General features: G+C 40.0%; 1 protein-coding gene across 3 annotated transcripts in view; it reads right to left on the reverse strand.

Annotated features, from left to right (window-relative positions):
• Positions 1 to 22280, reverse strand: part of PTPRA (protein tyrosine phosphatase receptor type A) — a 129096-nt gene that overhangs the window by 20981 nt on the left and 85835 nt on the right. For 2 of the 3 annotated variants that reach the window (XM_060187394.1, XM_060187404.1), the window contains 2 exons: positions 3658 to 3748; positions 1285 to 1361 (listed from right to left, as the gene is read on the reverse strand). In XM_060187394.1, the coding sequence (XP_060043377.1) occupies positions 1285 to 1361; positions 3658 to 3748 (168 nt within the window). Of the gene's footprint in view, positions 1 to 1284; positions 1362 to 3657; positions 3749 to 9316; positions 9411 to 22280 lie in introns of all 3 variants that reach the window. The other variant, XM_060187416.1, reaches the window with a different exon arrangement.

Below are 22280 nucleotides of genomic sequence, written 5' to 3' on the forward strand. Positions count from 1 at the left end.
TGGGCTGCTTGGTTTTCTCTCCTTTTTCTTCCTTCCTTCCTTCCTCCCTCCCTACCTCCTTTTCTTCCTTCCTTCCTTTTCTGTCACCAAGGTTACTGCTGGGGTTTGGTGCTAGCACTATGAATCTACCACTTCTGGCAGCCATTTTTTCCTCATTTCTTTCCATTTTATTTAAAAGGACAGAGAGAACTTGAGAGGGAGGAGAGACTGGGAGAGATAAAGACATAGACACCTGCAGATCTTCTTCACTACTTGTGAAGCGACTCCCCTGCAGGTGGGGAGCCAGGGGCTTGAACCGGGATCCTTATGCCAGTCCTTATGCTTTGCGCCACATGCGCTTACCCTGCTGTGCTACCGCCTGACTCCCTGATAAAACGTACATTCTGTGGTGAGGGAGGTGCGCAGTGGTAAAGCTTTGGATTCTCAAGCATGAGGTCCCAAGTTTGATCCTCGGCAGCACACGTGCCAGAGTGATGTCTGGTTCTTTCCCTCTCCTCCTATCTTTCTTATAAATGAATAAAATCTTAAAAAAAAAAAAAACAAACACATTCAGATGAAGATTTCTGCATGGTAACCTTTGGGAATGATAACAGAATAAACATTAGAGTAAATTTGAAATGATCTTGTTTGATTCTAAATATTTATTATTATTTATTTTAGTATTTTATTTATTTATTAATGAGAGAGATAGGAGGAAAGAAAACCAGACATCACTCTGGCATGTGTGCTGCTGGGGATTGAATTTGAGACCTCATGCTTGAAAGTCCAACACTATCCACTGTGCCACCTCCCGGACCACCTTAACTTTTTTTTTAAAACCATTGTTCTTTACAATCATGTCAAGGAAAAAAAGAAAAACAAAAACACCAGGGTGGGGGTGGATAGCATAACGGTCATGCAAAGAGACTCTCATACCTGAGAGTCCAAAGTCCCAGGTACAATCCCCCCGTACCACCATAAATCAGAGTTGATCAGTGCTCTGGTAAAATAAATATATTCCTCTCTGAACAGTGAGTGCATAGTAAGTAAGACTCTGGACTTAAAAGCATCCCATGTGCCAGAGTGATGCTCTGATTCCATCTCTCTCTCCTTCTTCTACCCCTTCTCCTTCCCTCTCAATCTTCTGTTAATAAATTAAAAAAATCTAATTGACTTGCTGTCAGGGACTTTTCAGGTTAAACTTGGAGGGACAAATATTCTTCCAAATGTATAGCAGAGGTGGAGCCAGTCGACAGTATCCAATGGCTATGCAAGGTAATAAAGAGAACAATCTGAGTTCCTTACATTGATGAATGAAGCATTGATGTAATCAGAGTCTGGAACTCCTTCGACTGGTGTTAGGTGAACTCTAGAGTGGTCATCTAGAAAAGAAGCAATAATTAATATTTCATTTAAATTAAATTTCACTTAACCAAAAGAGACATCAGTGTCTATGGGTACAGAGACATATGTACATAAAGATGTCACTGTGATTATTTATAGCAGCTAATATTTGGACACACCTTAGCCATTATTAGGAGACTAGCTGAATAAACTGAGAAATACTGATGAGGAGACAGCATAATGGTTATGCAAAAAGACTTTCATGCCTGAGTGCAGCACCAAAGGTCACAGGGTCAATCCCTAGCACCACCATAAGCCAGAGATGAGAACACACACACACACACACACACACACACACACACACACACACACACACACACCATTCCCTAGAACCACTCTGGCTTAAAAAAATAAAAAGCAATGTATACAGCAAGTCAATTAGATTTTTAAAAATTTATTAACATAAGATTGAGAGGGAAGGAAGGAGTGGGGAGGGAAGAGATGGAACCAGAGCATGACTCTGGCACATGGGATGCAGGGGATCAAACTCAGGGACCTCCTGTTTTTAAGTCCAGAGTCTTACTCACTGTGCACCCCTTGGGTCACTCAACTAGAATTTTAAGTATATGTAATATACGGTCAGGGAGATAGTACAGCTTCTTAGAACATCAGTCTGTATGTTTAAGGCCCTAGAGGTTACAGGTTTACTCCTCAGCACCAACATATGCTAGTCCTGATCAGTGTTCTGGTCTCTCTCATTCTTTCATTTTCACAAGTAATCACTGCAAAATACACAATATGTATATGCACACATATTTATATACAAGTAAGACTCAAGGACCTGTAAATGCCTTTAATGACACAGCGGGTTAAGCGCACATGGCGCAAAGGTGGAAGGATCCCGGTTCAAGCCCCCTGCTCCCCACCTGTAGGGGAATTGCTTCACAGGCGGTGAGGCAGGTCTGCAGGTGTCTATCTTTCTCTCCCCCTCTCTGTCTTCCCCTACTCTCTCCATTTCTCTCTGTCCTATCCAACAACGACATCAGTAACAACAACAATAAGAACTACAACAATAAAACAAGGGCAACAAAAGGGAATAAATAAATATTTAAAAAAATGCCTTTAATGACACTCTCTAGTATTATGCACCCCAAAAGGCAACAACAAAAAAAAACCCATAGTTTTATGTGTGGGACTTTTCCACTCAGAGTCACAAGAGAACCCTCCAGTGTCATCACAGTTCGTACGTGTCCTGGGACTCAAGGCTGGGCTACATGTGTGGCAAGGCTTGAACCCTACCCACTAAGCTCTCTCTCCAGTCCTGTACCAAGAATTTTAACTAATTCATTAACTTATTTATTTTACCAGAGTACTCACTACTCAGCTGTGGATGATGGTGGTGCTGGACTGAACCTGGGATCTTCAATGCCTCAGGCATGAAAGTCTTCTTGTATATAACCTTATGTGATCTCCCCATCTCTATACTAGAATTTTTTTTTTTTTGCCTCCAGGGTTACTGCTGGGGCTCGGTAATTGCACTACAAATCCACTACTCCTGGAGGCCACCCCCCCCCCCATTTTGTTGCCCTTCTTGTTGTTGCTATTGTTATTGTTGCCATAGATGTTGTTGTTGGACAGGACATAGAGAAATCGAGAGAGGAGGGGAAGATAGAGAAGGGGAGAGAAAGACACCTGCAGACCTGCTTCACCACTTGTGAAGCGACCCCCTTGCAAGTGGGGAGCCGGGGGCTCAAACCGGGATCCTTAAGCCGGCCCTTGCACTTTGTACCACCTACGCTTAACCTGCTATGCTACCGCCCGAGCCCCACCAGAAATTTTTAAAGGATTTTTTTTTTTTAAAGAGTGGTTACAAAAAAAAGTATTAAACAGACTGCTCTCACATCCCAATTATGCATACATATCCCATTCTGAAGACTGTTGGCTTAGGGGAAAAAATGCCTGCTAGGTTACAGATCAACTGATTAACAGTGGTTAATTCTGGGGAGAAATCATAAAGAAAATTGTCAGAATTTATCTGTAATGAGAACTACAAAATAAAAATCTCAACAGAGAGCATTTTTCATCTGATTCTAGTGAAACTGCTTTCCCTGACTGCTTATAAATTTGGGCCTATTACACATACAATGCAATTTAAAAACAAAACAACATTGTGAATACCTAGAGCCCCCTTTGGAATCGAAAGGAGTCTTTTAGCCTAATGGCTTGACCTTATTCTTCATACCATACCTCCTATATTCCACTGTAAGATTTTCCCCTCCATCCTTAGAAAATCTGGTTTCAGGTTATATCCCAAGAAACTCCACAAACACTCACAAGGCAAGATGTTTACATATCGATTTTTTTCTTTGTTTTCCTCTTTGGAGGCAGCTTCACAGGTGGCCTGGATAGGGCAAGCAGGGAGAGCCTAAAAGGTTAAGAACAATTAGAGGAGTTATTAACAGAGAGAAACACCCAACAGTTTGGCAACAAGTCCTACATTTCCCTCTATTTTCTTGTGTGGGGTGAGGATGGGGGTGGGTGGGTGGGCAATGGACCCAGGTGAATACTTGTAATTCAACAGAAAGAACATCTTTCTTCTAAATAGCCAGAAAGCTGCTTAGCGTTTAATACCAAGGACCCCAGGAGCAGACTGCCCTCCCTATTAGTAATTATAGCTTGCTCTTTATATATGGCTAAGAGCTTATTAGAATGCTGGGTCAAAATGAACCCCTTGTATTTAAGAATGGAGCTGAAGAGGTGGCCATTTATCCCTTTGCTAAATACCAAAGGTGAAATGCAGCTTGGAGTAAACCACACAGAACTCATTGGTCATTGGAGTCAGGTCCTTCCTAGGGGCCTGAGAGTCCAGACTCCAGCAGTATGTGGCAGAAATGCAAAGACAGGTGGGTAGGTGGGTAGGATTCAGCAGTTAGGAAGCTGAAGATTTAGATGAGGTGACATTGAGTCTGTGGCAGTTTTAGAACAAATGTAAATTAGCCAGAACTGGAGGAATGTGGGTAAGCATAAATGGTTCAATAGGAGATATCCTGATTTCAGAAATTTGAACAAATCCATTACACGTTCTAGGCCCAAGTTTCCTCACCTGTAAAATGTGAATAAATCTGCTACGTAAGGTATAAATAGTATCTCATATCTGGCACAGGATAAGCATTCAATAAACTAGTTTTACAGATATTAGAAGCTAGATTTTACTAATGAAACTATTTAAAAATATGCTCTATGTGAAGTACTAAGAAAATAAAAAGGAAAATAGTTTAAAATTATAATACAATCTTTTTAAAAATCTTTTTTTTGAAAATTTACTTATTATTGGATAGAGACAGACAGAAGTTGAGAAAGGAGAGTTAGAGAGGGATAGAGACAGAGAGACACCTACTTCCTGCCTCACCACTCATGAAGCTTCCCCCCTGTAGGTTAAGGACCAGAGGCTTGAACCCGGGTTCTCATGCACTGTAATGTGTGCGCTTAACCAGGTGCACCACTGCCCAGAACTCCAGATAATATATATTTGCCTCCAGGGTTATTACTGGGGCTCAGTGCTGGCACAGTGAATCAATCCACTGCTCCTAGTGGGTATTTTTTCATTTTATTGGACAGGAAAGAGAGAAATTGAGAGATGAGGGGGAGATAGGGAGAGAGAAAGAGAGACACCTGCAAAACTGCTTCATCCCTTGTGAAGTGTCCCCACTGCAGGTGTGCACCTAACTGTGTATGCCACCAACCAGCCCTCCTAGATAAATCTTTCTATAAGTGATTTGGAAATATGTTTTATGAGTCATGAGAATATTTATACTCTGATTAGCAACTCTACTCCTGAGACTATTCCAAAATAAATAAAAATGTCTATGTCCAAATTATTTATTATTGTTTAGAACGACTCAGAACTGAAAACCTTATTATTCAGCAGTAAGGGAACAAATTAATAAGGTTTATATATTTTCATCTATTTTGTGAACAAACACACATTGTGTGCCTATTAAGTACAGAGTAAAGACAGTGGTGAATCAATCATATAGAAATTTCTTGCTCTTGGGAGTTGGGTGGTGGCGCAGTGGGTTAAGCACACATGGCGCAAAGCGCAAGGGCCCAGTTTAAGGATCCCGGTTCGAGCCCCTGACTCCCCACCTGCAGAGGGGTTGCTTCACAGGTAGTGAAGCAGGTCTGCAGATGTCTATCTTTCTCTCCCCTTCTCTGTCTTCCCCTCCTCTCTCCATTTCTCTCTGTCCTATTCAACAATGACATCATCAACAATAATAACTACAACAACAAAATAACAGTGGCAGCAAAAGGGAATACATAAATATATATATATATATATATATATATATAGGGAAATTTCTTGCTCTTGTGGACAACACAAATTTGTGAGTGAAAGAGACATTAAGCAGATACAACAACTACAACAAGTTACATACCATAATTAGGGCAATGAATGCCAATAGAGGAAGTATCTGAAAGCCCAAGAAATAACCAATTACTTCTTATAGATTAAGGGTAGGTTTTTATGAAGAAGGATGAGTGTGGGAAATGTATTTTAAGCACAGAGAACAGCATCTTAGATGATGATGAGATGGGAGAAAGCACTGGTTTATGTGAGGAACCAAAAGGTAAGTGAGGGAGGTTACACAGAAAGCATGGCTGGGGCGCTAGGTGGTGGTGCTCTTGGTTGAGTGCACACATTACTATGTACAAAGACGAGAGCCCAGTCTTCCTTCTTTCTTTCTATCTATCTATCTATCTATCTATCTATCTATCTATCTATCTATCTATCTATGTACCTACCTACCTACCTACCTATCTCTTATCTCTCTCCCTTCCCCCCTCTCAATTTCTCTTTATCCTATGAAGGAAAATATTAAAAAAAATAAATAAAAATAAAAAATTTTTTAAAAGTGTGGCTGGTGAGGATGGCAAGTAGTGGGAGAAGAACTTATGGTTAGAACATACATATTCCTGTAGGTCCTTGAAAAAGGAGTCTGAGTATTTCAAGTGCATGAGAAAAGCATTCATCATTTATAACTATCTAATTTACATGTGAAAGAATCACTCTGGCTGCTGTGCAGGAACAGCCTAGCAGAAAGGTAAGAATGGGAGCATGGAAACATGGCTGAAATACATGCAACTGAGATGTATTCTAGTAGAATTGCTAAATTTGAAGATGGAATGAAAAGAAGGTAAATTTGGGAAAAAAGACAGGAATGCAGATGGTTCACTGGATTTCTAGTTTGATGATGATAGCAACTGTAATAATAAAAATTACTAATTATTTATACATTTAAATAAAGGAAATGACAGTCTAAACGGAAGCAATGTTGTTAGATGGAAGGAAACAACTATGATTTTTTCTGGAAACCAGTAAAATAATGGGAGGAAAAAATAAAGACTCTAAAAGGGAGTCAGGATCTCATAGACCCTCTGATCTTATTCAATAGTATTTCCTTTTGAGATTTAAAACTCTGAAGGTTCTGCCAATTTTTTTTAATCAAGAAAAGTAATTTTCTTATACCCTGTAATATTGACACATAAAGGTAGTAAGTTTCCTAGGTGAATTCTTGCCCATTAAACTGAAACCATACTTAATAATAGAATTTCCCCCATTAAGAGCAATGAGTCCCCTCCCAGAGCCAGAATGCCCTACCCTCTCAGCTCCAGGCAAGCTCCACCCTCCAAGAGAGAAAAGAGAAAAATGGAACTTCTCAATTCACTGACTTTCGCTTCTCATCCTGACAGGCTAAACTTCCAGATATCCGTCCTAGTGTAGGGCAAGATGAAATACATACTTAAAGTCCTCATAACTAATCCACAAACACTGCTTTTTCTGTACATCTCTTCATCCATGATGTAAAACAAGCAGTGATAGCAAAACTCTTAAAAATAGTCCTGCCTGTGTCAAGAATAACAATAACCACACCTCAGAGTCCTATCAGTACTCCTAACTTCCTCAGTTAGGATGAAGAAAAGTAAGTCTCCAGATAGTCTGAGGTTCCTAAGAGAAAAGTTAGGAAGAAACAGGAACTACACTCTGACAAAAGAGAAGAGTCGGCCACAAAGAACATCAAAATGTCAGCTCAAAAAGCCTAGGTCGGGAAGGAATTTTACTCCTTTTGGTTTTTACTGTAAAAAAACAACAGCCCAGAGAACAAGGAAGGAGCAAGTGAATTAGAAGGTGATGGGTGATATCAAAGAAGATTTCATCCCTTGCTTAAACATTTACTAAAAGCAAGGGTATGTACCAAATCTTTTTATTTATTTATTATTTACTTTTATCCAGTTTTGAGCCAGGGAGATAGCACAACAGACTTTCATGCCTAAGGCACCAGAAGTAGCTAGTTCAACCCCCAACAATACCATTAAGCTATAACTGAGCAGTACTCTGGTTAAAAATTTAAAAATATATATATTTTCAATTTTCAGATAAGAAAAGATACCCACCAGCCAATTTAACTTAGAAGTTTTCTTTGGACTCTTCCGTGTCATATTTACTCTTCCTTCTTTCACAAATAAATTTGCAATTTTGTGTTTACCATTACCTAGATAAATTTTTTATCCCATACATTCTGTATCTTTAAGCAATATATAAATATATATATTTATTGTTCAGTCTACTAAAAATAAAAAGAGTAATAATAAAGTGACAACTTGCTTTTGTTCACATCACATTATATTCTGAAGATAGATGTAAGCTGTTCCATATAGTCAAAGTTCATTTATTCATGTGAACTATTTAATAGTGCTCCATCTTGGGGCTGTCCCTATAGTTATTTGTCCGCCCTACTACTGATGATATGTGGGTTGCTTAACAGTTAACAATTATGTTTTAAGCACTAATTTGTATGCTTTTTCCTCAAGCACATATGGAAGTTTCAGGCATGAGAATCTTATACTAGATAAGGACAATTTGTTTTTCAAAGCAGCTGACCTAATTTACACCACCAGCGGGAATGTAAAGTTTTATAGTTGCTTTATATCCTACCAATATTTGCTGTTATCACACTTTAAATGTACTGAATCTTCTCATTTACATTTCTTGGACTTTTTAAGAAAATCTGTATTTATTTGTTGGATAGAGACAGTCAGAAATTGAGAGGGAAGGGGGTGACAGAGAGGAAGAGAGACACTTGCAGCCCTGCTTCACCACTTGTGAAACTTTCCCCCTGCAGGTGGGGACTGGGGGCTTGAACCTGGGTCCTTGCACATAGTAACATGGGCTCTCAACCAGGTGTGCCACCACCACCACCTGGGCCAAATTTCTTGGACTATTAAGTTCATTATTTTTCATAGTTTACTGGTAATTTCTTCCTCTGTGAAGTACTTAACTTTTCTACTGAATTGGATGTTTATTTTCTTATTAACTTGCAGCAGCTATTTAGATATTGTGGATATTCATCCTCTACCAATTGTGTTACCAATATCTTACCAAGTGTATGAACTGGCCTTTCACTTTCTTTATGTTATTTATTTATGAACAGAAGCTTTCTATCTTAATCTCATCAGATTGATTAATTTTTCCCTTAATAACATTTTAAGTCTAAGAAATTCTTTCCTATTATGAAATGGTAAATATTATTTTACAACATCGTCTTTACGTTTCAATGTTTCATCCTTTACATTTCAGTGTTTATAACAACTGGAATTAATTTTTCTGTTCTGTATAAAGAATTCAATTTTTAATAGTAATAAGAAAATTTGGGGGCTGGGGATAACATAAATGTTGTGTAAAGAATTCAATTTCATTAATTTTCATAGGGTTACCCAATATCATCCCAGTCCTATTTATTGTAAAGACCATCCTTTCCCCATCATAACTACAATAGTATTTCTGTCATAAATATGCTTCCATTCACACATGAATTCTGCTTAGGGACTCTATTCTATTCCATTTGTCAATCCACCTATCCCAGTGTGAATACAAAACTAACTTAATTACTAAATTTTAGACAAACTCTATATCTGGTAAGGCAGATCTCCTCACCTTGTTCTTCTTCTTCAGGAATGTCTTGGCTATTCTTGAATCTTTCCTCCTCCATATAAATTTTAGAATCAGCTTGTCAAGCTCCACAAAAAACCTGTTGGGATTTTTATTGGAATTGCATTGAATCTACATATCAGTTTGGGGAGAAGTGACATCTTTACAATACTGAGTCTTCTAATCCATTGATCTTATCTATTCACTAGGTTAGGCTTTTCCCTTCAATGTCTTCAAACATTTTTATGGGTTTCTACAAAGATATTATAAATCTTCTGCTAAATTTATTCCTAGGTATTTGATATTTTGGATGCTATGGTAAGTGGCATCCTTTACAATTATCTGATTTTCTGACTGTACATTATGTTTAGAAATACATTAATTTTATGCTATTTTTAATGTCAAGCAAGTTTGCTAAAATAACCTACTAATCCAATAATTTATCTGATAAGTCTTTGGATTTTCGAAGGATGATATTGGCTTCTATAAAAAAATGCATGCTTTCTCTCCTTCCTAATCCTAAAAACTGTCATTTTCTTTCTTGACTTACTATGCTATTGAAGATCTCCTGTATAGTACTGAATCTCATTCATTTGTAAGCTTAAATCATCTTGGAAATTGTCTTATTTAATAGTAGCTAGTGCCAGGACAATCATCTCATCTTGGAGCAGTTCTGTTTAGAAGAAACCATCACTTGGATATAGAATTTCTTTTGTGATAGGTGCTCTTAATCAGGTACACCACCATCAGGCTCCTTAGAATTTCTTTTGTATTTCCCTTATATTGTCTAGTATAAACTCCAAACATCAGCTGCAACTTCTCTGACTCCCTGAAAGTCTGAACTTCAAATTTTCTGGACTGCTGAATCCAAAGCCCTTGACATAGTTCCTGCTAATTCTCAGAGGTCTTTGGCTCTGGCTTATTTATTTTAAAATTATTTATTTTACTTATTTCACAGAATTTCACACGAGAAGCCATGTGATATTGGGGATCAAATTGGCAAACTCAAGCACGTTAAGTCCTACATTCTTCTGAGTTATTTCTTTAAAAAATTATTAATTTGTTAAATGAAGAGATATAGAATGAGAATCTGAGTATCACTCAAGCCCATGCTATGTATGTCAGGGATCAAACTTAAGTAAGACTTTACACTTTCAGATACCATGTTCTACTATTATGCCATGTCCCCAGCAGCTTAGTTGAGCTATTTACCTGGTTGTTCTGATTCATATTTAGAGAGAAACCATCAATGTGGTTTTTTTGTTTTGCTTTGTTTATTTTTATCTCTGCTCCACTGAGAAGTCACATCTTCTCACTAGGTTATATACTGGGTTATTAGAGAAGTCATGATGTATTTTTCTAAGCAAAATGCTCCATGTTTTTTCCAACAACCCAATACAGGTGAATGTGTTTTCCTTCCTTCCTTCCTTCCTTCCTTCCTTCCTTCCTTCCTTCCTTCCTTCCTCCCTCCCTCCCTCCCTCCCTCCCTCCCTCCCTCCCTCCCTCCCTTCTTCTGAGTAGACAGAGAGAAATTGAGAGAAGAGACCTGCAGCATTGCTCTACCACTCATGAAGCTTCCCCCCTGGAGGTGGGGGGTTGGGGGCTTGCGTACTGTAATGAGTGTTTTTAACTAGGTACACCACCACCTGGCCCCTTATATATGTGTCTTCACTTGGAAATCCAAACAGTCTCTATTAAAGATTCTGGGTCTTAAGCAAGGGTATGTTTGTGAATGCACAGATTTTGACCATCTCTCACTGGTTCTACCTTTTACCTTTTCATCACAATCTCTTTTTTTCCTCTGGAGACCTAACTAATAAAAAATTTTATAGTCTTACAAACATGCTTTAGGAACCACAATGAGTGGCTTTAAAAAATGTCTTTTTTAAAAACAAAAATCCCTTCTAAGACAAACACTGGTGAATTACAACACTCAAGCTTATAATGACACCATGTAAACCATCTCCTAGTGCTTTTGACCATAGTGGAAATTCACAGAAATTTGGGCTGAGGAGACAGCACAATGGTTATTAAAAACTTTCATGCTTGAGGCTCTAAAGTCCCAGGCTCAATCCCCACCCCATAAACCAGAGCTGAGCAGTGCTCTCATCTCTCTCTCTCTTAGTTAAGTAAAATAGAAAAATAAATATTAAAGGAAATTCACAGAAATGCTATACATTTCCCTTTTAGCATGTCAAATATTTGTAACTAGATGTCATGTTTATTGTTTCTGCAGCTGTTCATTCCTAAGCTTCGATTTTCTCTAGAATAATTTCCCATTTAGTGACATTGCGTTTCAGAGACCTGACCATATGAGACTCTAGGTACAGTTAAAAGTGGGTATCAATTTTTTTTTTTTGCCTCCAGGGTTATTGCTGGGTTCAGTGCCTGCACTACGAATCCACTGCTCCTGGAGGTTATTTTTTTCCCCTCCTGTTGCCCTTGTTGTTTTATTGTTGTTGTGGTTGTTATTGTTGGCATTGATGATGCTGTTGGACAGGATGGAGAGAAATAGAGAGAGATGGGGAAGACAGAGGGGGAGAGAAAGACACCTGCAGACCTGCTTCACTGCCTGTGAAGTGATTCCCCTGTAGGTGGGGAGCCGGGGGCTCGAACTGGGATCCTTCTGCCGGTCCTTGGGCTTTGTGCCACGGGCACTTAACCCACTGTGCTACCGCCCGACCCCCTCAATTTTTTATTCTACATGGTACATATCCACTACAGCATAATGGACATTACACTAGGGTCCATTAGCTTTATTCATTGTATTAAAAAAATAAACTGCTTTAGAAATGCTGTAATAAGAATACATGTGTTGTAAGAGAAAGTCATAATTTGGTATAAGACAGATGTCTTCCTATCTATTATGTCTCTTCTACTGTATATTCCTCTTATAGGTAAGCACTTTTTTTTTTTTTTTTTTTGCCTCCAGGGTCAATGCTGGGGCTCGGTGCAGGCACTACAAATCCACTGCTCCTGGCGGCCTTTTTTTTTTCTTTTTCTTTTTTCTTTTTTTTTTTTATTGGATAGGACAGGGAGACACTGAGAGGAAGACAGAGAGGGAGGTAAAAAGACACCTGCAGACCTGCTTCACCACTTGTGAAGCGTGCCCCCTGTAGGTGGGGAGAGGGGACTCAAACTGAGACCCTTGCACAGGTCCTCGGGGTTAGTACTAGGTGTGCTTCACTGGCGTACCACCACTGGGCCAAACACTACTTCTCCTCCTGGTCTGAGTAATTCAAAAACAGTCACACCTGACCTATATTGGACCAGTCAGATTTCCCCCCCCCCCAAAAGTATCACAGATATGCCCAGAGACACTGGACAGAACTGCCCAAAGTTTAGTAGCCTAACTCAATTTAGATGCTGCCAGCTTTTTCCTGTGTCTTCCCAATTGATGGTTTGATTTTTTTTCCCTTCTCTTTTGCCTGACCTAGTTGAAGTGACTCTCTTGCCTGTTTTTTTTTTTTAAACTTTAAAAAATATTTATTTTCCCTTTTTGTTGCCCTTGTTGCTTTTCATTATTGTTTTAGTTATTGTTGTTATTGTTGATGTCGTCATTGTTAGATAGGACAGAGAGAAATGGAGAGAGGAGGGGAAGACAGAGAGGGGGAGAGAAGGATAGACACCTGCAGACCTACTTCACTGCTTGTGAAGCGACTCCCTGCAGGTGGGGAGCTGGGGGCTCGAACTGGGATCCTTACGCCGGTCCTTGCGCTTTGCGCCATGTGCACTTAACCCATTGTGCTACCACCCGACTCCCCCTTGCAGGTGGGGAGCTGGGGGCTCAAACTGGGATCCTTATGCAGGTCCTTGTGCTTTGCGCCACGTGCGCTTAACCTGCTGAGCTACTGCCCGACTCTGGCCTGTTTTTTAAATAGAAGAGTTTAGCAGTATTAGAATGTGGGTCGTAGTTGAAGGACTGTTGGTGGAAATATGGGTAAAATGAACCTGATTACTGGGAAAAGAACTGTCACCAATTTCTAGGATGGAAAACAACAAGCCACACATGGTTCCAACTGTCTAACAGATGTTTCAGGTATTTCTTGCATTTACCTAGGATGTGTTCTAGCTGATGATAAAGGAGTGGAGGAATTTGATTAAAAGGAGACAAGAAATGTTGAAGGAGTAGGATTACCACTAATAATACTGGATAACATAACAAGAAAAGCCCAGCTCTAACATTATGGACTTGTCTCTAAAGATAGTGTAAGACTCAAGGTCTATACACTCTATTTTATTGAACCCAATATTAGGATTTAAGAATTTGTTGTTTGATGAATTTTATTTATATTGCAGAAATGATGTCTTGTACATACACTGTTTCACTGCTCCTGGCTGCTTTTTCAGTGAAAGAGATAGAGGAAGGAAGATACGTCACAGCATCACAATTTCCTCCACTGTCAAAACAATTCCCAGGAGGTGCCTAGGGTTTAAACTTGGGATACTCACATGGCAAGGCATGTACCCCACCCAGCAAGCTATCTCTGGCTTTTATTTATTTATCTTTTATGTGGTGACAGGGCTTTGTAATAGTTTATTTTTAAGTTTTTACTTTTCTTAGGTTATAGAATGATGACTGGAATAAACAAGTTAAGAAACAGTCACCATGAGAAGGGTATACAGTAAAAAAGAGCCATCTGCCTCAAAGGCGAAGCCAAGGGAGGTATATCAGCAAAGATGGCCAAATGCCCCAGGGCTTTGTAATTTATAATTCAACAGTTCCAGGCTAAGCATTGTCATTCTTTTTGAGCTTTTCAGATACAAAGAGAGGGAGAGATGTCAGAGCACCACTCTGTGGAGCTTCTCACAATGCCATGGTGTTAATGTGGTATCAGGGCTTGAACCTGGGGTATAGTAAGGCATGTGCTTTACTGGCTGAACTATCTCTAAGCCCCTGAATTTTATTTTATTTATTTATTTTTAATATTTATTTATTTATTTTCCCATTTGTTGCCCTTGTTTTATTGTTGTAGTTATTAATGTCATTGTTGTTGGATAGGACAGAGGGAAATGGAGAGAGATGGGGAAGGCAGAGAGGAGGAGAGAAAGATAGACACCTGCAGACCTGCTTCACCGCCTGTGAAGTGACTCCCCTGTAGGTGGGGAACCGGGGGCTCGAACCGGGATCCTCACACCGGTCCTTGCGCTCTGTGCCACGTGCACTTCACCTGCTGCACTACCACCCTACTCCCCCTGAATTTTATTTTATAGTATTTTATTTTTGTGAAAGAGAACTCAGCACTGGAAGATGCAGAGCCGGGGACTCATGCATGCAATCCTGTGCTCTACTGCTGAGAAATCTCCCCTGCCCCACTGTCATCACTGGTGCTTCACTGCTACAAGCCAACTTTTTCCCCCTACCGGTGTGCATGCATGCATGCCTGTGTGTGAGAGTTGGGGCAGGGGGAGACAGAGCAGGCATGGGAAGTGACACATTGTTTAAAGTGTTGGATTCTCAGGCATGAAGTCCTGAATTTGATCACTGGTATTATATATGCTAGAGTGATGCTCTGGCTCTCTCTCCCCTCCTTCTTTCTTTCTCTCTCTCTCTCTCTCTCTCCCTCTCCCTCTCCCTCTCCCTCTCTTTCTCTCTCATAAACAAATCTTTATGAAAACAGAGAGACAGAGAGGGAAAGACACTAAAGCTTCCTCCAGTGTGGTGAGGCTCAAAACTGGGTTGTGCACCTGACAAAATAGGCACCCTACCCAGATGAGTTATCTTGCTAACGCTGGTTGGTAAATTTTAATACCAATGAAATTCATATCTTTCCTGGGCTGTTCATGCACAAGTCAAGGCTTTCGTAACTTGAAATGATGCTGAAAGGGGGGTTAGAAGGTTCACATCATGTGCATGGATGCAGTATTGAGCTCTGGCCACCACATGGGAGTTCCTTTGTAGGGGAAGCTTCATGAGTGGTGGATCAGTGCTGTGGCTCTCTCCCCTGTTTCTTACACTCTCTCAAAAAAAAAAAAGAAGGAAAAAAAAAAGAAGAAGAAGGAGAAGGAGAAGGAAAAGGAGAAGGAAAAGGAGAAGGAGGAGGAGGAGGAAGAGAAGAAGAAGAAGAAGGAGAAGGAGAAGGAGAAGAAGAAAGGAAGGAAGGAAGGAAGGAAGGAAGGGTCTACTAGGAATGGTAGAATTGCACAGGCAAAAGGAAACAGAGGAAGCTGAGAAGGTCTAACAAAAATCTATACTATGACTCTATTAAATCTCATTTCCACAATGGAAACTACCCCCCCCAACTCAGCTCTTATCATAACTCATCCATGATCAGGATGCAAGTATAATGTGGTCATGAGGGTAAAATACATAAACAAGACACAAAATCATAGAGCTAATAAGGAATCCACTGATTTGGATCACAGAGCAGAATTTTTGGATGAGGTCAAATTTCTAGTTATGGTATGGTCAAATGAACTTCTGCATTAGTCTAACAGTTCAGGATGCAGGCCCTGATCCCAAAGGTGGGCTAAATTGACTAGTGGAAACACAGACTGTATATGCTAGATTCAGCTACGTGACAACGAAAACCAGAAAGCCCTTGGCACAAAGTAGAAGTCAGTGTTAGATGAAATCCAACAGATTCAACCTTCCCACTGATACTGGTGGGAATTTCCCATGTCCCTGGTGGGACCAAGGACATGTGCCTTGACAGAGGCTGTACAGTGGAGAAATAAATCGGTTTCCAAATAGGATTTCTGATACTAGTAGGATAGAAAAGAACCTCACAGCCCCTCACAGAGTTCAGGGCTCAGACATTTGTAGCTGTGGACAATTCACTATGATGTGCCCAGTAGTGGAAATGACAGGCTGCCAGTACAGGTCAGATGAACAGGCCTGACTAGACTGAACTCACAGACTCAGACCCTTCGTTGACAGGCACATATAAAGAAGAACCCTGCCAGAGATAGCATATAACATGAACCTCCTGTTCTTCTCCCCTTAAGAACCTGCAGTCATTTACCATGGTAATTCCAATGGGTAAAGAGAAATATACCTTTTGGGGTTCACTGGGTTCTAGTATTGAGCAAATTAATTCGTGGGGACCCAGAATGCTGCTTATTTATGCTAGTTAGAATGGAGCTTTGTAGTCCAAAATGGTCCCTCAGGAATTATCTATTATTTCTCAATGTATGGCTAGAACAGGCATTTACAGTAAGTGACAGAATACTTAATGGGGTTCCTATCTTTGCAATGGCTAAAAACCATTATAGTAGCAAAAGCAAACCCAAGTTGCTCAAGGCTAAGTATCTAGGTGATTGACAAGAGATTTTTTAAAGTGCTATAGATACTTTAAAGTTATAGGATATTGATGAGATAATTCATCCACACGTCAGAGGTTGTGATGGCATGGAGTGCTCAATAAGTACTAGATTTCAGTCCTTCTGATGTTTTCTATTATTCCCCTAATTGAATATCAGATTATAACATACATATCAGGTGGAGCTGTAGTTTTGCAGTTGCTTTTCCAAATGTACTCTTCTTCCTACAGGCTAATGTTTCCCCCCACATCCCCACTCTAGGATCTGAAATATTGCTATCAATGAGGGAAGTACATGTCCTCTCCCCTCACTCCACTTACATAGCAACCAAGACTACATGAAGCAGTTTCCTTCCCCTCCTCGTAGAAGAATAGCTTCAGTGATAAATCGTCATCTCTCCTGTGATCTGGTTCATTGGGATTTTGTTTCAAAGGACATTACAACTAGGCTGATGACATCAAATTGACAGGACTTCAAGAGCAGGAGGTTATATACTTTGATGTATATGCTTGACATGAAAATAAAAATGCATTTAGCATTTGCTAAGTGCAGAGACCTACCACCTCATGTTTTCTGAAAGTCAAAGTCCTGTGGCATGTCAGGATATCTCAGCTAACGTGAAAGATAAGTAGCTGTTAGGGAAAGAGAGAGGCAGACTGGGAGTATGGATCAACCAGTCAGTGCCCATGTTCAGCAGGGAAGCAATTACAGAAGCCAGACCTTCCACTTTCTGCAACCCACAATGACCTTGGGTCCATGCTCCCAGAGGGATAGAGAATAGGAAAGCTATCAGGACAGGGGATAGGATATAGAGATCTGGTGGTGGGAATTCTGTGGAGTTGTACCCCTCCTATCCTACGGTTTTGTTAATGTCTCCTTTTTTTAAAATGAAAGAAAGAAAGAGGGAGTCGGGCGGTGGCGCAGTGGGTTAAGCGCACGTGGCGCAAAGCGCAGGGACCGGCGTAAGGATCCCGGTTCGAGCCCCCGGCTCCCCACCTGCAGGGGAGTCGCTTCACAAGCGGTGAAGCAGGTCTGCAGGTGTCTTTCTCTCCCCTCTCTCTCTGTCTTCCCCTCCTCTCTCCATTTCTCTCTGTCCTATCCAACAACAAAGCAACGTCAACAATGGCAATAATAACCACAACGAGGCTGCAACAACTAGGGCAACAAAAAGGGGGAAAAAAGGCCTCCAGGAGCGGTGGATTCATGGTGCAGGCACCGAGCCCAGCAATAACCCTGGAGGGAAAAAAAAAAAAAAGAAAGAATGGGAAAAAGAAAGAAAAGTAGTTGTTTCTTGCCATGCCAACCCCAATCCTCCAGGGAGGAGTGATGATTGCTGGGCCATTTTGGATTTTAGAGACAGCACATAGCTCATGCGGGAGTCCTGCTCTGATTCACTGAGTGATCTGAAGAGAAGGCTCCCCATCTGATCCAGGCCACAGAGAAACTGGCACCGATGGAGACTATGAGGACCTAAGTATCTGTATTTAAGGCTGAGCTAGAGAATCATGACAAAAACCCTTGGGGCTTAGGGGCACAGCATCACGATTCCACCAGCATGCACCTTAAAAAATCATGCACCTTAGCTTTGCATTGTGCTCTGATAGATTATAAGCCTGATCATGGGACAGTAGGTATCCAAATGACTTCAAATGCCCACCACAAACTAAGTATTGTGTGGTTCAACAAACTATAAATTAGGACATCATGTTTAACAGAATTCAATAGGTGGAAGTGATGTGGCTGGAGCATGTATCTCACATTCACTCCTCTAGTAGATACACTGGCTTTCTCATATGAAAAGTTGATTGACGATGGAAGAAAAAATTCCAGAACATACAGACTTCTTTGTATGAAAAGCTATTTGATCCTGGAAGTGAAATACTACAGGACAAATCGTTTCAGAGATGATTTTGGGGAGGGGGGTGGAGGCAGGTGGTGGCACACCTATCACCATGTGTAAGGACCTGGGTTTGAGCCCCAGCAGTGAGACAGGTCTTTCCTTCTTCTTTATCTCCTCTTTCCCTCTCAACTTCTCTCTGTCCTATCAAATAAAATAATAAGAAAAAGGCCTCCAGGAGCAGTGGATTCATCATGCAGACACTGAGCCTCAGCAATAATGCTGGCGGCAACTAGAACAAGAAATGAAAAGAAGAAAAGGAAAAGGTAAAGAGGCGACTTTGGGGCTGGAAGACAGTTCACCTAGTAGACCACACACTTTCCCATGCATGTGGACCTGGGTTTGAGCTACTAGTACTGGATGGGAGCACCAAGGATGGCAACAGGGAATGTTTCACTAATAGTGGAGTGGTGCTGTGCTAGCTCTCCCTTTATTTCTCTCCCTGTCTACCTGAGGTTGAAAAGAAAAGAGGAAAAAAAATGTGTGTGTGGTTTATTAGCATAGTCTTCATCTGCACTTTCCAGATGAATAATAAATGAGTAATGCTAGTGAATTTTTTCCTGGTAAAGTTTCTGTTCAAATCACTTGTTTATTCCCACTCTATTCTATTCCCTCCTGTCAAAAAACAAACAAACAAACAAACAAACAAAAACTTACTGGGATCTGAGAGCTCTTTATTTTGGATTCCAGTCCTTTGTCAGAAGTATGGTTTGCAAATACATTTCTTCCATCCTGTGGCTTCTTTTTTAAAGAGACTTTTGAAGAACATTCATTTAAAAATTTGCTAGGTGCAGCTTATGAAAACTTTGTTTTGTGGAGTGTGAGAGATGGCTCAACCAGCAGAGGGCACATTTAACCATAAGCAAGGACTGGGTTTGGGCATGTCACTACAAAGGCACACCATGCAATGGGGAGGCTTCACAAGCTGTAGAGCAGCACTATGGTGTCTCTCACTTCCCCCTCCTCATCTGAAAAAAACCAAAAAAAAGTCCTCCAGACTGATTTGGAATCATGTAGACATGAAGCCCAAGTAGTCAAATAAAATTAAATTAAATTAAATTAAAAAAGTCTGCTGGGAGTGGTGAAACAGCACAGGTGAAAACAAAACAGTATAAAAGAGAAAACCTTCCAGTGACAGAACTTGAACCAAGGCATTACACCATCTCCCTCACAGCAGGGCAGGATCTAAGCCAACTTTTGGGTGATGGATAACTGAAATGGGAAATATTTATGCTCCATGTATATGCTCAACATATGGTACTCAGTCAAGAACCCAGGATTTTTAGGTCAGTCCTTCCACCATTTCACTGCTGGTCCAATAAGACCATGAATACAGTGGCTATGATAGTAAGACAACTGACTCTGACCACAACATTTACCTGACCTTGCCTAAAATCCTTTTTTTTTTATTGGCTCAAGCCCCCTTATCACCAACCTCCCCCCATTTTTAATTAAAGCACTAGCCTGTTCTGGCTAAGGTGGTGGGGGGTTTGAACCTGGAACTTTGGGATTTCAGGCATTAAAGTATTTTTTATAACTATTTGCCTCCACAGTTATTTATTTATTTTTATTTTAAGATTTATTTATGAGAGTGGGAGAAGGGAGAGAGAGAGCCACAGCATCACTCTGACACATGTGGTACCCAGGGATACTGGATTTCATATTTGAGAGTCCAAGCCAATACTATCAGCCGTACCACACCCTGGCCCACTACCTATTATCACTCTAGGAATAATACTTCCATCCAGAGATTCACTAGAATAACTGGGATCTTGGGGACTATCACCACTAATCAAGTAACTAATTTCACATGGAAAAAATAAAACAAAAACACGCCACAGGGTCACATAACCCATCAATCAGAAGCACATGGGACTTCAAATTACAAAATAGTAGAGTTAAGAGTCATGGTACTAACTTATGAGATGGGGCAAATATTCTAAATTAGCAGTGAGCACGGGTGTTTTCTTTTTCTACCAGTCCGAGTGAAGAGTGCAAATTATAACCAACCTTTGAAACAACACACAATTAAAAAGATCCACATACAACTTTTGACTTCTCTAATACTTAACTACTATATGCTTTACTGTATGTTTCTAATGCAGGAAGCTAAAGAAAATCATATATTTTCATATAAATCAAAATACAGTTGTTATATTTTTAAGAATTCATATTTAAATTGACCCACAGTGTCCAAACCTGTGTTATTCAAGGATCAACTGTATTCTATTAACTCCTACCTGGTAAATAGTCTCTTGCTTCAATTCTTGCCTCCTTCTCATCTATTCTCCACATCATAAATAGTAATTTTCTCAAGAGTGCAAATATGACCACTGTCCATTCTCCTAAACTGTTTAGCAGTGTAGCATACATGTGCACTGGCCCATTCCTCCAAAAATCATTCCTTTTTTCCTCTTTGCTATCAGAGTTATCTTTCTGTGTGTTCATCTGCAATATGCCACTTATGACTCAGGGATAACAAGCACTGGAAAAGCTAGTCACAATAACCCTATTTCTTCCTTTCTTATGGTTTAAGAAGGAACATATAATAAGAGAAGTCTCCAGAACTTTTAAGCACAGGCCACCTCTCCACCCCCGCAAAAAGACACAAAGAAAGAAACAATCCACCTTTTCCTACTATACCATATTATATCTCCACATGACACCCAAACTGGCATCATGAAGGCAATCAGCCTAAGAGACAAAGCTGACAAATAGTAAAGTGCAAAGATGTGAAAGGAACTGAGAGTTTATCAATTTCCAAACTGATGACTTAAGACAATCCTGGAACTTTTCCTCTTTGTTCTCCAATATCATCCCCTCTCCCTAATCATTACCACCTTAGGACAATCTATAAATATCTCTGGTCTCAGTAATTATTACAGCCCCTAACTGCATCAATTCTGGTCTCCCTGTAGGCTACTCTCCCTATAACAGCATTTTTATCTTTCTTAGAATACAAATTTAGTTGATTCATAGTTTTCTACTTCTGTTACGGCTATCTGCAAAATCTTTGATCAGGCCTAACCTTCCACAATTCTGATTCTTACTTTTTTTTTTTTTTTGATCTCTCTGTCCTTTAGTCACACATAGCCCTGTAATTTTATTAATGTATTCCTCCCCTATCTGCTTTTGCTACTGACAATTTGCTCGTTATTTCCAGTGCCCAGAATACACTCTATCCTCCTTCCTTTCATGTACTTACCTACAATTAGATCTCATTTAAAAACATCATTTCCTTAAGGAAGTTCTGATCTGGGATTACTAACATGTATTCACAAGTAATTTCTGCTTTCTTGAGGGAGTGAAAAAAATATGAACTGGAATATCCAAGATGAGGCCTATGCTCTGCAATCTGCCATGGACCTCACCTCTCACACTGACCTATGTCTAATGAAAACTCTCTGGAACCCCTGCCCTAGGTTATGATACGTCACCTATTAACATGGGCTCCTACAACTGTGTACCAATCGATCATGCTCTTAACTGCTATTTGCTATATTTGCTATAATTTATAAAGATTTTCTACCAGACAGTGAGGTACCTGAGTGTAACAACTAAATTGACTTTTGTTCTTCAGTGAATTTCTGACACCTAAAATGCTAACTGGTACACTTGCCTGATAAGAATTTATGAAACAAATGAAGTAACAGATGTGATGATCAGTGGAAGGATGGATGAATGAATGGATGGGTAGATAAGACAGGTGTTTTTCATTTCCTGTTTATGATCACATAGGAAAGGAGTCAGATGAACTTGGTAAAAAATGTTCTCACCTCTTAACCCATTAAAAATCCACTTTCTACTCCA

This window comes from Erinaceus europaeus, chromosome 1 (genome assembly GCF_950295315.1).
Source record: "Erinaceus europaeus chromosome 1, mEriEur2.1, whole genome shotgun sequence".
Taxonomy (NCBI): Eukaryota; Metazoa; Chordata; class Mammalia; order Eulipotyphla; family Erinaceidae; genus Erinaceus; species Erinaceus europaeus.